At 45.1% G+C, this 12,334-nt stretch overlaps 1 protein-coding gene across 2 annotated transcripts in view; it reads right to left on the bottom strand.

Moving 5' to 3' along the window:
* The window catches only part of fam193a (family with sequence similarity 193 member A), a 109,055-nt gene that overhangs the window by 51,618 nt on the left and 45,103 nt on the right, over positions 1–12,334 (bottom strand). For both annotated transcript variants that reach the window (XM_039750086.1, XM_039750088.1), the window contains exons 6-10: positions 8,428–8,656; positions 7,169–7,293; positions 6,697–6,844; positions 4,284–4,361; positions 3,953–4,065 (exon numbers count right to left, since the gene is read on the bottom strand). In XM_039750086.1, the coding sequence (XP_039606020.1) occupies positions 3,953–4,065; positions 4,284–4,361; positions 6,697–6,844; positions 7,169–7,293; positions 8,428–8,656 (693 nt within the window). The remainder of the gene's footprint in view (positions 1–3,952; positions 4,066–4,283; positions 4,362–6,696; positions 6,845–7,168; positions 7,294–8,427; positions 8,657–12,334) is intronic.

Raw genomic sequence — 12,334 nt, 5'->3', positions numbered from 1 at the left:
CAAACAAAAAAAGAATTGTTGCCCTCTATAAAGATGGTCGAGGCTATAAGAAGAGTGCCAACACCCTGAAACTGAGCTGCACCACGGTGGCCGAGACCATCCAGTGACAGGTTTAACAGGACAGGCTCCACTCAGAACAGGCCTCGCCATGGTGCCCGTGCTCAGCGTCATATCCAGAGGTTGTCTCTTGAAGACAGACGTATGAGTGCTGGCAGTATTGCTGCAGAGGTCAGCCTGGCAGTGCTAAGACCACACGCCCGCCGCACATGGCATCAAATTGGTCTGCATGGCTCTCGTCTCAGAAGGAAGCCTCTTCTAAAGATGATGCACAAGAAAGACAAGCAGACTAAGGACATGGGTTACTGGAACTCAGGAGACCAAGATCAACTTATTTGGTTCAGATGGTGTCAAGCATGTGAGGTGGCAAACAGGTGAGGAGTACAAAGACAAGTGTGTCTCACCTACAGTCAAGCATGGTGGTGGTGCGAGTGTCACAGTTTGGGTCTGCCCGAGTGCTGCCGGCACTGGGGAGCTACAATTCATTGAGGGAACCGTGAATGCCAACATGTACTGTGACATACTGAAGCAGAGCGTGATCTCCTCCCTTCAGAAACTGAACATGATCACGACACCAAACGCACCTCCAAGACGACCACTGAGGGTAAAGGTGCTGGACTGGCCAAGTGTGTCTCCAGACCTAAACCCTATGGAGCATCTGTGGGGGTTCATCCTCAAACGCATGGTCTCTAACATCCAGCAGCTCCGTGATGTCGTCAGTGACCACCTGTGAAGCTCCAGTGAACTCCATGCCCAAGAGAGGTAAGGCAGTGCTGGAAAATAATGGTGGGCAGCCACACTTTGGGCACAATTTGGACATTTGTCACTTAGGGGTGGACTCACTTTTGATGCCAGCGGTTTTGACATTAATGGCTGTGTGGGGGACAGCAGATTGACACGGTGATACAAGCTGTACGCGGACTCCTTTACGTTGGATCAAAGTGTCGTATTTTCAGTGTTGTCCCATGAAAAGACAAATGTGAGGAGTGCATTCACTTTTGTGAGATATCGTGTGTGTATACATGCCAGCCTCTTTGCAGTTCTGACGCTCGTGTGTGGAGACACAGATGTACATTTACACAGATTTTTATTATCATGGGGATTGTAACATATGAATCAATGCAACGTATAACTGCCCGTCATCAATATCAATATCTCCTTCATTGTCTAATCTTATCCGTGTTTGGATGTATGGATTTGTTTCCATTATTGGCTGTAGAATTTCTATTATATCCGATCGTTTAACTCTTTCAATTCTTTGTTGCATCGCTTCTCCGTGATCATAAATATAAACCTGACTAAATTGTCGTTTCTTTGAAATTAAACTTGTCGTAGTTTTAGTTGCTGCTGGACCACCGATTCTCATAGCGTGTGATCCTGAATCGTGTAAATCTACGTTTTGAGCATTGAATGTTGTGAACGTGAACAGATTATTGTAGATTCAAATATTTTGCCTGTAGTGTTTGTGGATTTCACTTTCACCAAATAACAAATCTTTACTTCTTGCAGATACGCCTCTTCGTTGGGAAGAAACACTTCTTGGCAACACGAATTAGACGATCTACAAGTCTCCCACGAAACTTTAAAGCCAAATAACCCCTGTGTCCAAATATTGTTCTGTTATTTCACCGAGTAACAATTTCCGCTTGTTAGCGCAAATGCGATCTTTATGATCAATTTTTGGAGACTTTTCGAATTTTCGACCTTCCATTTTCTCTAACCTGCTCTCGTGTTTATCGCACCAACGTTTTTGAATTCTTTACGACGTTCTACTTTGTCTGTTCTTCTTCTACTGTTTGTCTTTTATTGCTTGGACCTGTTAGGTTTCCAATTCATTGCTTGGCACAAAGTCTCGTCTCACGGGATGTGAAGTCATCTCACAGACAGATATAGATACAGATATAGATATTCTTCTTTTGTTTTCTCGTTCTTCATCTGTAAAGCACTCTGAGCTTCATCATTTGCGTGCGCTAGTAATAAATGTTGCTGTATCATTAAAGCTTTCCACTTGCATAATACGGCTCTGACAGAGGCCTGGGACACCTCAAAGCCGTAGTAAAACATTTCTGTGCCATTTATAAACTAACACACAAAAACATTTTTGCGGATATATTTTCAAGTTTTGATGCGTCGGGCTAGCAGCCTCATTCCGACGGTATGACGTATGACGCACGAGGCTGGCCTCCACTTGGGCCTGAAGAGCTGATGCAGGTTCTTCTCCATAATCTGTCACCTGAAGACTGCTGTTCAAACAAACATTAAAAGTGTGTCCATAAGGTCGCGTTCCCTTTGTCCCCCCACACTTTCCACCGTCTCCACGCATATACAGAGATGAGATGTTTGGCGCCTGTGCCCAGATATGCCGCCACGTGGCTTCTGTAGTGGTAGGGTGCTGGTAAGTGCTTTAAAGTCCGATGAACAAGTCACGCAAAGACAGAGGGATGCAGGGCTGGCCTATCTGGTGACGGACTCGCCATTGTATCGTTAAGCCTGATTTAATGAGCGGCCGTTTTGCTCTGCTAGGATGCGTGCATTTTGAATCTCATTTGAAACAAGCCCAGCTAAAGCCACCCCTGGAGGATCACATCCGGTGCCCTCTCCTGATCCTGGGACTGACTTGGCACCAGCCCACTGCATGGAAACAGACAAAAAGAGAAGATCTGCTGCTTTCAAAAAGGTTCTGAAAATCCGCCAGTAAATAATGCAGCTACTGAATGTAGCAGGAAATGGAGGAGAGGCTAATATGACTGAAACGGTTACTGTGATAAAACTCCACCTTTCTGTGATATCCCTAATTTAATAGAAGAACCCTTATTACTAAGTCGTTGTAGTGACCCATTTTATTAGAAGCACACCCTCTTTAATAAAACCCCTGTGTGCGTGTCTTCTGCTGAAGTGCGATGCGCACGCCACCGTGGACGCCCACACACACTGGAAGCTGGGCACACAGTGCATGGCGTAGCCGCGGCCGCGCATGATAAGCATCATTGCTGGGGAGAGTGCCGATTGGGTAGTCGCCGCCGCGCACATAAAATCCGTTACTGGGGAGACGCCACACATACTGCCCCGCGCATGTTTACTAACTAACTATCTACTAACAACATGCCACCCAAAAAAAAAAGGCACGTCAAGTAGGACACTCAAATCGTATAGAAGCAACATCGCCTGGAAGAACGGTCAGCTCAGCAAGTAAACCTCAACAAAGAAAGGCTGAAAGACAAAGAAAAATACGAGCAAATAGAGGGATTGTAAAAAAGAAAATGAGCGTCAGAATATTCCCCGCATTGATTTGGCTCCATCCTCTACTAATTTACCTTTTACCATAAGAAGGCGACAGTTTCCAGTTACATTAGCCTTTGCCATAACAATTACTAAAGCTCAAGGGCCATTTACTTGCCAGGACCAGCATTCTGCCACGCTCAGTCATATGTGGCATTATCGAGAGTTACAAGTTTTGCAGATGTTGTTGTCAGCGTTGTGGATGGTCCTGAACAAGGCAAACTGCTGCCAAACTCAGACAGAATATTTACAAAAAATGTTGTCTATAATGAAATTGTACAGAAACATTTCATGAGGTAAAAAAATAAAAACTTTTTCAGATATTGTGTATTACAGATTGGCAATATTAATTATACTTCCTGTATTGTCATATACGTTTCTATTTTATTTTTAATATTATTTTACTTTAAAACAAAAATATTAAGACAACAAACAGAATGAGGTCAAGGTGCCTTGCCATCTAAATGTTCATGCACTACTGTTCTAGCGCCCGTTACTGTCTACTCAGACAAAGGACCCTGCAGGAGCGTCAGCTGCATTTCCCCGCGATACACAAAGCACTGCCTCCCCTAAGGAATCGCTCGCTCGCTCGCACGCTCGCTCTGAGTGGTCTTACCTGCGCCTGTAATTACAGTTTGGACAGTCGGGCATACTCAGCCTGGATGACAGCATGTGCCTCATGGTGTCTGTGAAAGTGTCTCCAGTGATTGATTTCTTTGTGTTTGTAAGCTTGAGGGAAAAAAAACAAAACAAAATAAAAACCACACACCCGAGTCAGCCATATTGTAAAGCAGTTACTTTGTTTAAAAATAATAATAATAATAAAATAAAACCTTATTGATACAAAGGAGAGTTTCCCGTAAGACCCCAAGAGTAAAAAGCAAGAAAAGGCCGAGCCCAAAATAAAGAACGCCAATGAAGTCCAGAGAGCTCTGAAATCATCTCACCTGTTCTTCGATAAACCTTCTTTGTTTAAAGAACTCCCAGTCTTCTTTCAGCATTCGCTGTTTTGTCTTAAACGCCACCTTAAAATAAGAGGATCGTTTCAGAAACGTCATAAAGCACACAAAGGCCGTTTCCACTGTAATATCACATTTAGAGCCCCCACGCTACAATGCACACCCAGACGTACGCACCAGCCAATCAGATTTTGGGGCGCAGTGTGTCCGTTGCCTTTCTTACGGGCCGTTTCCTTTGGCAGAAGCTTCAGTATTTCAGGTTGACAAACCTTTACTTTCTGCGTGTCGTCTCCTCATTTCAAACTGGCACAGATGATGATTGGCACGGCATAAAGCCAACCTCCAGCACACGTATTTTATATTTGAGACGCTTTGCTAGGGTCTCATCCTCAGCGTGAAGGCTGCAGATCTGATGAGATTTAAACCAGGAGGCTCCAAGAAAGTCACTTGTTAGCAGAGCACTTTGGGTCCTGGTCACCCTGTAAGATCTGAAGGCGTCTGTTTCTGAAGTGATCCTCTCGCCAGTATCGTTCGTTTTCATCGTCGGGGATTGAGAGCAGCAATCCCACCCGTTTCCTGACTGGACCTTCACCGGGCTCCGCAGACGGTGTGCTGTCCTCTGGAGCATTTCACCCCAAACTGCCTTTCACTTTGCCAGCACTCGGGTACCAATTTATCTTTATTTTGTACGGCCATCTGTCACCTGACGAGACCAAACCCCCCATTCTCTGTACTCTGAAGTACATTCTAGTCTGCACCTTCCTAGGGTTTGGCCTTAAGGACTCTCCTGGTGGACTGTTTTACAAACCTTAAACTATGAGCGACTTCAGATGAATAATCACCACCATCAACAGGTAAACACACAAGATTTGGATGGATGGATGGATAATACTTTCCATGTCTCCAATGGGAAAATTAAACTTTACTGTGTAAGTGCTATGGACGAAGGTCAGGCATCCTGCCCGCACTAAATTTGGGATTCTTGCCCGTCAAGGAGGCCATAATAGACGGACTAAGCGAATGGGCATTGAGAAAGAAAAAAACATCATTAACTCTACTGATTATAAGTCGTTACTTCACAATGCCAAGGACTGTATTTTGTATTAATCATGCTGCAGAGGGCTATATGATTTATTACTGCTATATGATGTGTTCTTCATTTATGTAGGAAAACAATTAAGGTTGTGCCCAGAATAAGGGACTGACTCGCATCGTTTTAGGAGAAACTGCTGACCTCTTGATACTAACAGAACACCCTGTGATTTTATAAATCAGTTGTGACCGTTTCTGAATTCTCACTTAAAAGAGAGAGCATATTTCCTAAAACTGAGTGCCCTGATAACCTCTTTATCTGAAAGAAGCAATGTGCACATTCCAATTCAGGGAGTCGCAAGCTATTGTAATGCATGGATAACCTCAAAATGATCTGCCATATCCTGTATATTATTTTTGTTTAATACACAAAGAAGGTATAAAGAGGGCGGCCCGACGTTAGGCCACAGGCTGTCTGATCTGAGCTGGTGGGGGTTAGGCGGCAGTCTCTTTGACTCACCAAGAATACAGAAATTGCTTTTTACTTTAAATTGGTGTCCGTCTCCCGTTGATTCCGACTTCAGCGTCCACAGCATGCTGGGAGCAGTTCATTCCCCCCAAACGATATGTGGCGAGTTCCTCAGGGCTAAACGCAATTAAGACACCTGCATGGTGGCATAGGAGTTGAACGAGTCCGGAAACGCAGCCCTGTCCGGGCCTCTGGATACCACCAGAGGGTGTCAGTTTCCAGATCTGAGTTATGAGAGCCTGGCGCCTCGCTAAGTTGAGTCAGAGTCGATTTATATCGGTGTGTTGTGGAAGGGGTTGGAAACAAATAGAAATCCGTCATTTGAACTTGGACTTGTGCTCAGGTATTCCTCATCCCACAGACAAGTGTCCGAGCAGACGGCCCTCCATTTCTAGTATACACTCACAGGCTTGTTACTCTAACCGTGGGCCTGTGGTCTGGGGCTCAGTGGCACCCCCTTTCAAGAAAAAGAAAAATATTAGTAACAAGCAACCAGCTCCACCCAAACACACACACACGAGAACGTCTAGCTTGGTGCCAGCGAACAGCGCATTCAGATCTGTCCAGCTGTGCCACAGGTCTACTGTTAGAAGGTTTAAAAGCAGCAGATCCAGCTCGCTGTGCCCAAGCTGCATACTGATGGAAGTTTGTAACAATGTCTTGTCTACATTTAACCCCCTAATAATCTCAACTTTCAAAGTATGGGATCTTTGGCTTTAGTGAAATATTCAAGTTCTAACCAAAGCAAAGCAACTAAAAATGATACTTTCCTTGAATATCCGCCGTATAAAAATATTTCAGATGAGGTGGTGGCCCATTCTTTCAGCATTCACATCTCACCTGCTCATCAACGTAGTCATCTATTCGCTTTTCACACTCCAACCACTCAACAGCCACCAGGTTCATTTCCTGATCGAGCTGAAGGTATCTCTGAAGTAGGGTGTTGTACATGTCCTCGCTGTAGGAGTCGTGGGATGCTGTTCCAAGCCTGAAAAAAAGGAAAAGAAAGAAGCAAATGAATCATTTATAGCAGCGAATGTAATGAATTGGGAAGCGAAAGGAAAGGGAAAGAAACAACTCGTGGCATGCGTCAAGTTTCGGTGAAGAAGAGTCTTAGAGCAGGACTGCGGCATCGAGTTAGCCAAGGAGACGGAGGCCTGGGAATGGCAGGCTTAAGACATTCAATCAGCATCGGGACGCCTCCATGGGGCTTGTGGGGTTAACTTTACTTGAGACATTTTACAAACAGACATAAATCTTATAAACACAGAGAAGTGACCCGGACTATGTGATCATACTTTATGATTCTTACCGTAACTGTGCTACCAAAGTGGGCAAACTGTTGTGCAGAAGTGGCTCAGAAAACACAATATTCTCAAAAAGGTGCTTGTTGTGCAACTCCCACGTCACTTGGAATTTTTTTAAATGTTCATTTTCCTATTGACAAGCAAGAAGAGAAACATACTTGATAAAATATCAGTGCAGCGGCAGAGTAGTCTCCACAGAGGAGAGGAAAAAGTGCAATACAATCCAACAGATGTCAGAGAGTGAGGGCAAGCGCTAGAACGGTACGGAGACAAAATGAATGAGATGTTCGGAAGTTCATCAGCAGCAATCTGTCGCATATAAGAGAAAGAGAGAGAGAGAGGGAAGGAGGGAAGAAAGAGAATTATATAAAAATGGACACCTTAAAGAGTCTCTCGCACAGCTCATGTAGCCCACCTTTACCTGCTTTGGTTTTTAAGAGCCACTAATAAGGGATCAATGATAAGTTCTGTAAGCGCCAGCTTGCTTGTCTGTTTCAGGGCTGCAGGGAGCCGATGCCTACCTGAACGGTGCCAGGTGTGGCGCAGGAAACGACCCCAAAGACAGCAGCAGTCCTCCGCAGGGCAGGGCAGACACTCACACACCTTCATTTACTCAGGCTGAGACTGACCAGACATGGACGTCGGTGTGGCGTACTGCCAAGCCAAATGGTCAGAAACCCCAAGATTAAGTTAATGCTGCTTTAATGTGCCCTAAGAGTTTGTCACATGACACCTCCTCCTCACTTTGTGTTTTGGGAGAAATGTGACCGAGGACAACCTCAGTCAATCCGTAAGAAAAAAGACAGAATAATTAAAGATGTGCAATCAAAGATTTCATGATAACGAAAAACAAAGACTAAACGTCGTAACTCCACAAACAAAGCACGACTGCAAGCGGCCATTTCTGACTGATCTGTACACCAATCACACAATTTCTCCAGGCTGTGATGTAACAGAAGGCAATTCTGAACTCTCCCACCCACCGCTTTAATTTAATATATTCAGCTCATCTGTCCAGTCGCAGTTCTGACATTGTAAGTGACAGGCAGTGCGCTCTGCAGCCAATCAGAGTGACGTGTCCTTGCGTATACTGCAGACGCCGTGTGGAACAGATCAGAGTGTGTGATGTGATGCTCTGTGAAGATCAGTGTGCGTCTTTAACATTTCATTTTTCCACACTGTGCACTACACACTCTAATCACTTTACCGTCGCTAGCACTTCTGAATTCAAGAACGCGCGTCACAGAGAGCAATGCCAACTTACCAGTGTGACGAGGAAGATGCTGATTGTGCGAGCAGCCTGACAGAGTGCAGCATATTCCTCCAACAGCAAGGAGATAAACTGGTGGGCCTGTGGGGGGCCTTGTAAGGCTGACGTGACTTTGGATCCCACAGATAAGTGTCTGAGCAGACGGACCTTCATTTCTAGTACGTACTCGCGGGCTTGTTGCTCTAACCGCTGGTAAAGCTGGTAGGGGTCTTTCTCACAAAGCCTGTCAATTCAATAGGAATAGAGAAATAAAATCAGCATATGATACAATTACTAGTGACGACGATTCACATGCCTTTTGCTTATCATGAACAAATAAGTCGCATAGGTTCAGCAGTTAATGATGTCAGCATAAAAACACAAGGACTGCATGAGTCACTAAACAGAAAGCAAAACTACAGTCAGAATGGCAGATTATGAAAGCTGTGCGATGTGTCAGCCAAGGGGTCACATAACGTCCCGAAGTGTCTTTACATTCCCTAAAATCAACTGCCACGCCAAGTGACGTGTCTCGGTTTGCCTTACGAGTACATAAACCACCAACTCAGAATGAACCGATTTGAACACGTTCAGTAAATCTGTTCTTGACGCCAATGTAAAACGAGGGAGTGACCTTACAATACTACTTAGAAACATCGGGTTATTGAGCAAAGCACCCTGGAGTCACGTCATAGTTGGCAGCGAACGGTAACTCAGCTTGGGTAACTCTCTCATGGTACATCTTGGATAATTCCTTACAATCAAATGTTGAAGTTTTCATTTAAACTTTATAGTGGCAAGACGCTTACCTGTGAGAGATGAGCACATGGCTGGGGTTCAACATCCATCCATCCATCCATTTTCTAACCCGCTGAATCCGAATACAGGGTCACGGGGGTCTGCCGGAGCCAATCTCCAGCCAACACAGGGCACACGGCAGGAACTAATCCCGGGCAGGGTGCCAACCCACCGCAGGACACACACACACAAACACACACCAAGCACACACTAGGGTCAATTTAGAATCGCCAATCCACCTAACCTGCATGTCTTTGGATTGTGGGAGGAAACCGAAGCGCCCGGAGGAAACCCACGCAAACACGGGGAGACCATGCAAACTCCACACAGGGAGGATCCGGGAAGCGAACCCGGATCCCCTAACTGCGAGGCAGCAGCGCTACCACTGCGCCACCGTGCCGCGGGGTTCAACGTGCAGTACGTAAATTATTTTTGTGAGATATAAATGGCCAAAATATGGTGAATAAGAACAAAATAACTGGAAGTGAAAGCGTGTGCTTTGTGACACCCAATTGATTTTTTCATTCTTATTTTTGATGCCCAGTACCCTCTATTTATATGTGTCACCTATGAATACTCTTGAAATTGGTGCTACGGATCAAAAGATGTTTCACGAGATAACTCACAGATGGCGGGCGTCTGTCTATAGATCAACTACTGCCCCTTCTCAGTATTCTCTCTCAGTCAGTGACTGGGTTCCTTCAATGTGGGAAGTAACATCTGTCGCATTTTCTGGAACTCTGGGATGGCCAGTGTGGTGAGCTGGGCTGGGCCCACCAAACCAACAGGCTAATCAGAAGGGCAGGCTGAGTGACAGGAAGCTCACTGGACCCCACGGGGGTCGTAACAAAGGAGAGAGTGGAAACACAACTGAGTGCCGTTATGAACAATGCTGCACATCCTCCCTGTGACTTTCAGACAAGTCATTCAGCAAAAAGGTCTGATGACACCCGACTTGGGGACTCCTTCATACGCCTGTGTGGCGCCTCATGGGGGGCAGTGGCAGCCAAGACAGAAGTTTTCAGTTCTTCTAAATGTTCCTGCTTTATAGTTGTTACCGGCAATGTATGAAAGGCAGGCATTGTATAGAATGGCGAAAATTGGACGTCAAAGTAAAAAAACGATTAATAGTTCACACATTACCTAGGCATTCTATGCAATGGCAAAAGTCAAACCGGCAAAGTATAAAATACTCCCGCTAATGCAAAAAAGCAATTCAAAATGCCAGCCATGCCTTCTTTGTTGCAACAAGTAGCTTCATTTGCTTCTCTTATTATTTTCAGTAAGAAAGTTCTGTATTTTATTTGATATTTGCTTTTTTCATTTATGTAATTTTTAATGAAGGCCTCGTGAAAGTTTTACTTTTTTGTGAGAAAGACAATTAAGTGCAATTTAAAATACATTTTTTTTCCTTCCTTGTTGAAACAAGTAGGTTCATATTTTATTCTCTCTTCAATAAGGAAGTCCTATATCTATATACAGCAGGTGAGGGCGATAAAGGATAAAGACGGAAACGTACTGACAAGTGAGGAAGAGTGTGATGAGCAGATGGAAAGAGGACTTTGAGAGGCTGATGAATGAAGAGAACGAGAGAGAGAAGAGGTTGGATGATGTGGAGATAGTGAATCAGGAAGTGCAAAGGATTAGCAAGGAGGAAGAAAGGACAGCGATGAAGAGGATGAAACATGAAAAGGCCGCTGGTCCAGATGACATACCTGTGGAAGCATGGAGGTGTTTAGGAGAGATGGCAGTGGAGTTTTTAACCAGATTGTTTAATGGAATCTTGGAAAGTGAGAGGATGATGAGAAGTGGAGAAGAAGTGGACTGGTGGGCCGATATTTAAGAATAAGGGGGATGTGCAGGACTGTAATAACTACAGGGGGATAAAATTGATGAGCCACAGCATGAAGTTATGGGAACGAGTAGTGGAAGGTCAGTAAAGAAGTGAGGTGATGATCAGTGAGCAGCAGGATGGTTTTATGCCAAGAAAGAGCAACACAGATGAGATGTCTGCTCTGAGGATGTTGATGGAGAAGTTTAGAGAAGAACAGAAGGAGTTGCATTGTGTCTTTGTGGACCTGAGAAACCATATGATAGGGTGACTGAGAGGAGCTGTGGTGTTGGATGAGGAAGTCGGGAGTGGCAGAGAAGTACGTAAGAGAGGGCAGTGTGACCGTGTTGAGGTCTGCGGTGGGATTACATCAGGGATCGACTCTGAGCCCTTTCTTATTTGTAATGCTGATGGACAGGCTGACAGACGAGATTAGACAGGAGTCCCCATGGACTGTCATGTCTGCTGATGACATTATGATCTGCAGGTTGAGGAGACCCTGGAGAGGAATGAAGGTCAGTAGGACCACCAAGACAGAATACATGTGTGTGAATGAGAGGAAGGTCAGCGGAATGGTGAGGATGAGGGGAGTGGAGTTGGTGAAGGTGGAGGAGTTTAAATACTTGGGATCAACAGTACAGAGTAATGGAGATTGTGGAAGAGAAGTGAAGAAGAGAGTGCAGGCAGGGTGGAGTGGGTGGAGAAGAGTGTCAGGAGTGATCTGTGACAGACGGGTATCACCAAGAGTGACAGTGAAGGTCTACAGGACAGTAGTGAGACCAGCTATGTTATATGGACTGGAGACGGTGGCACAGGAGACAGAGCTGGAGGTGGCAGAGTTAAAGATGTCAAGATTGGCATTGGGTGTGATGAGGATGGACAGGATTAGAAATGAGGACATTAGAGGGTCAGCTCAGGTGGGACGGTTGGGAGTCAAAGAGGCGAGATGGCGTTGGTTTGGACACGTGCAGAGGAGAGATGAGGGGTATAATGAGAGAAGGGTGCTAAGGATTGAGCTGGCAGGGAAGAGGAAGAGAGGAAGGCCTAAGAGGAGGTTTATGGATGTGGTGAGAGAGGACATGCAGGTGATGGGGGGGACAGAACAAGATGACGAGGACAGGAAGAGATGGAAGAAGATGATCCGCTGTGGCGACCCTAACGGGAGCAGCTGAAAGAAGAAGAAGTAGTCTTATACTTTATTTCATTTTCATATACGTCTTTTCAATAAAAGCCTTTTCATGACTCTCTTTTAACACTTTGCCTAAATAGCATTTGTCATTCTATATAACGCCT

This window comes from Polypterus senegalus, chromosome 4 (genome assembly GCF_016835505.1).
Source record: "Polypterus senegalus isolate Bchr_013 chromosome 4, ASM1683550v1, whole genome shotgun sequence".
NCBI lineage: Eukaryota > Metazoa > Chordata > Cladistia > Polypteriformes > Polypteridae > Polypterus > Polypterus senegalus.
The sequence above is the reverse complement of the archived record's forward strand: the minus strand, read 5'-3'. Positions and strand labels throughout refer to the sequence as shown.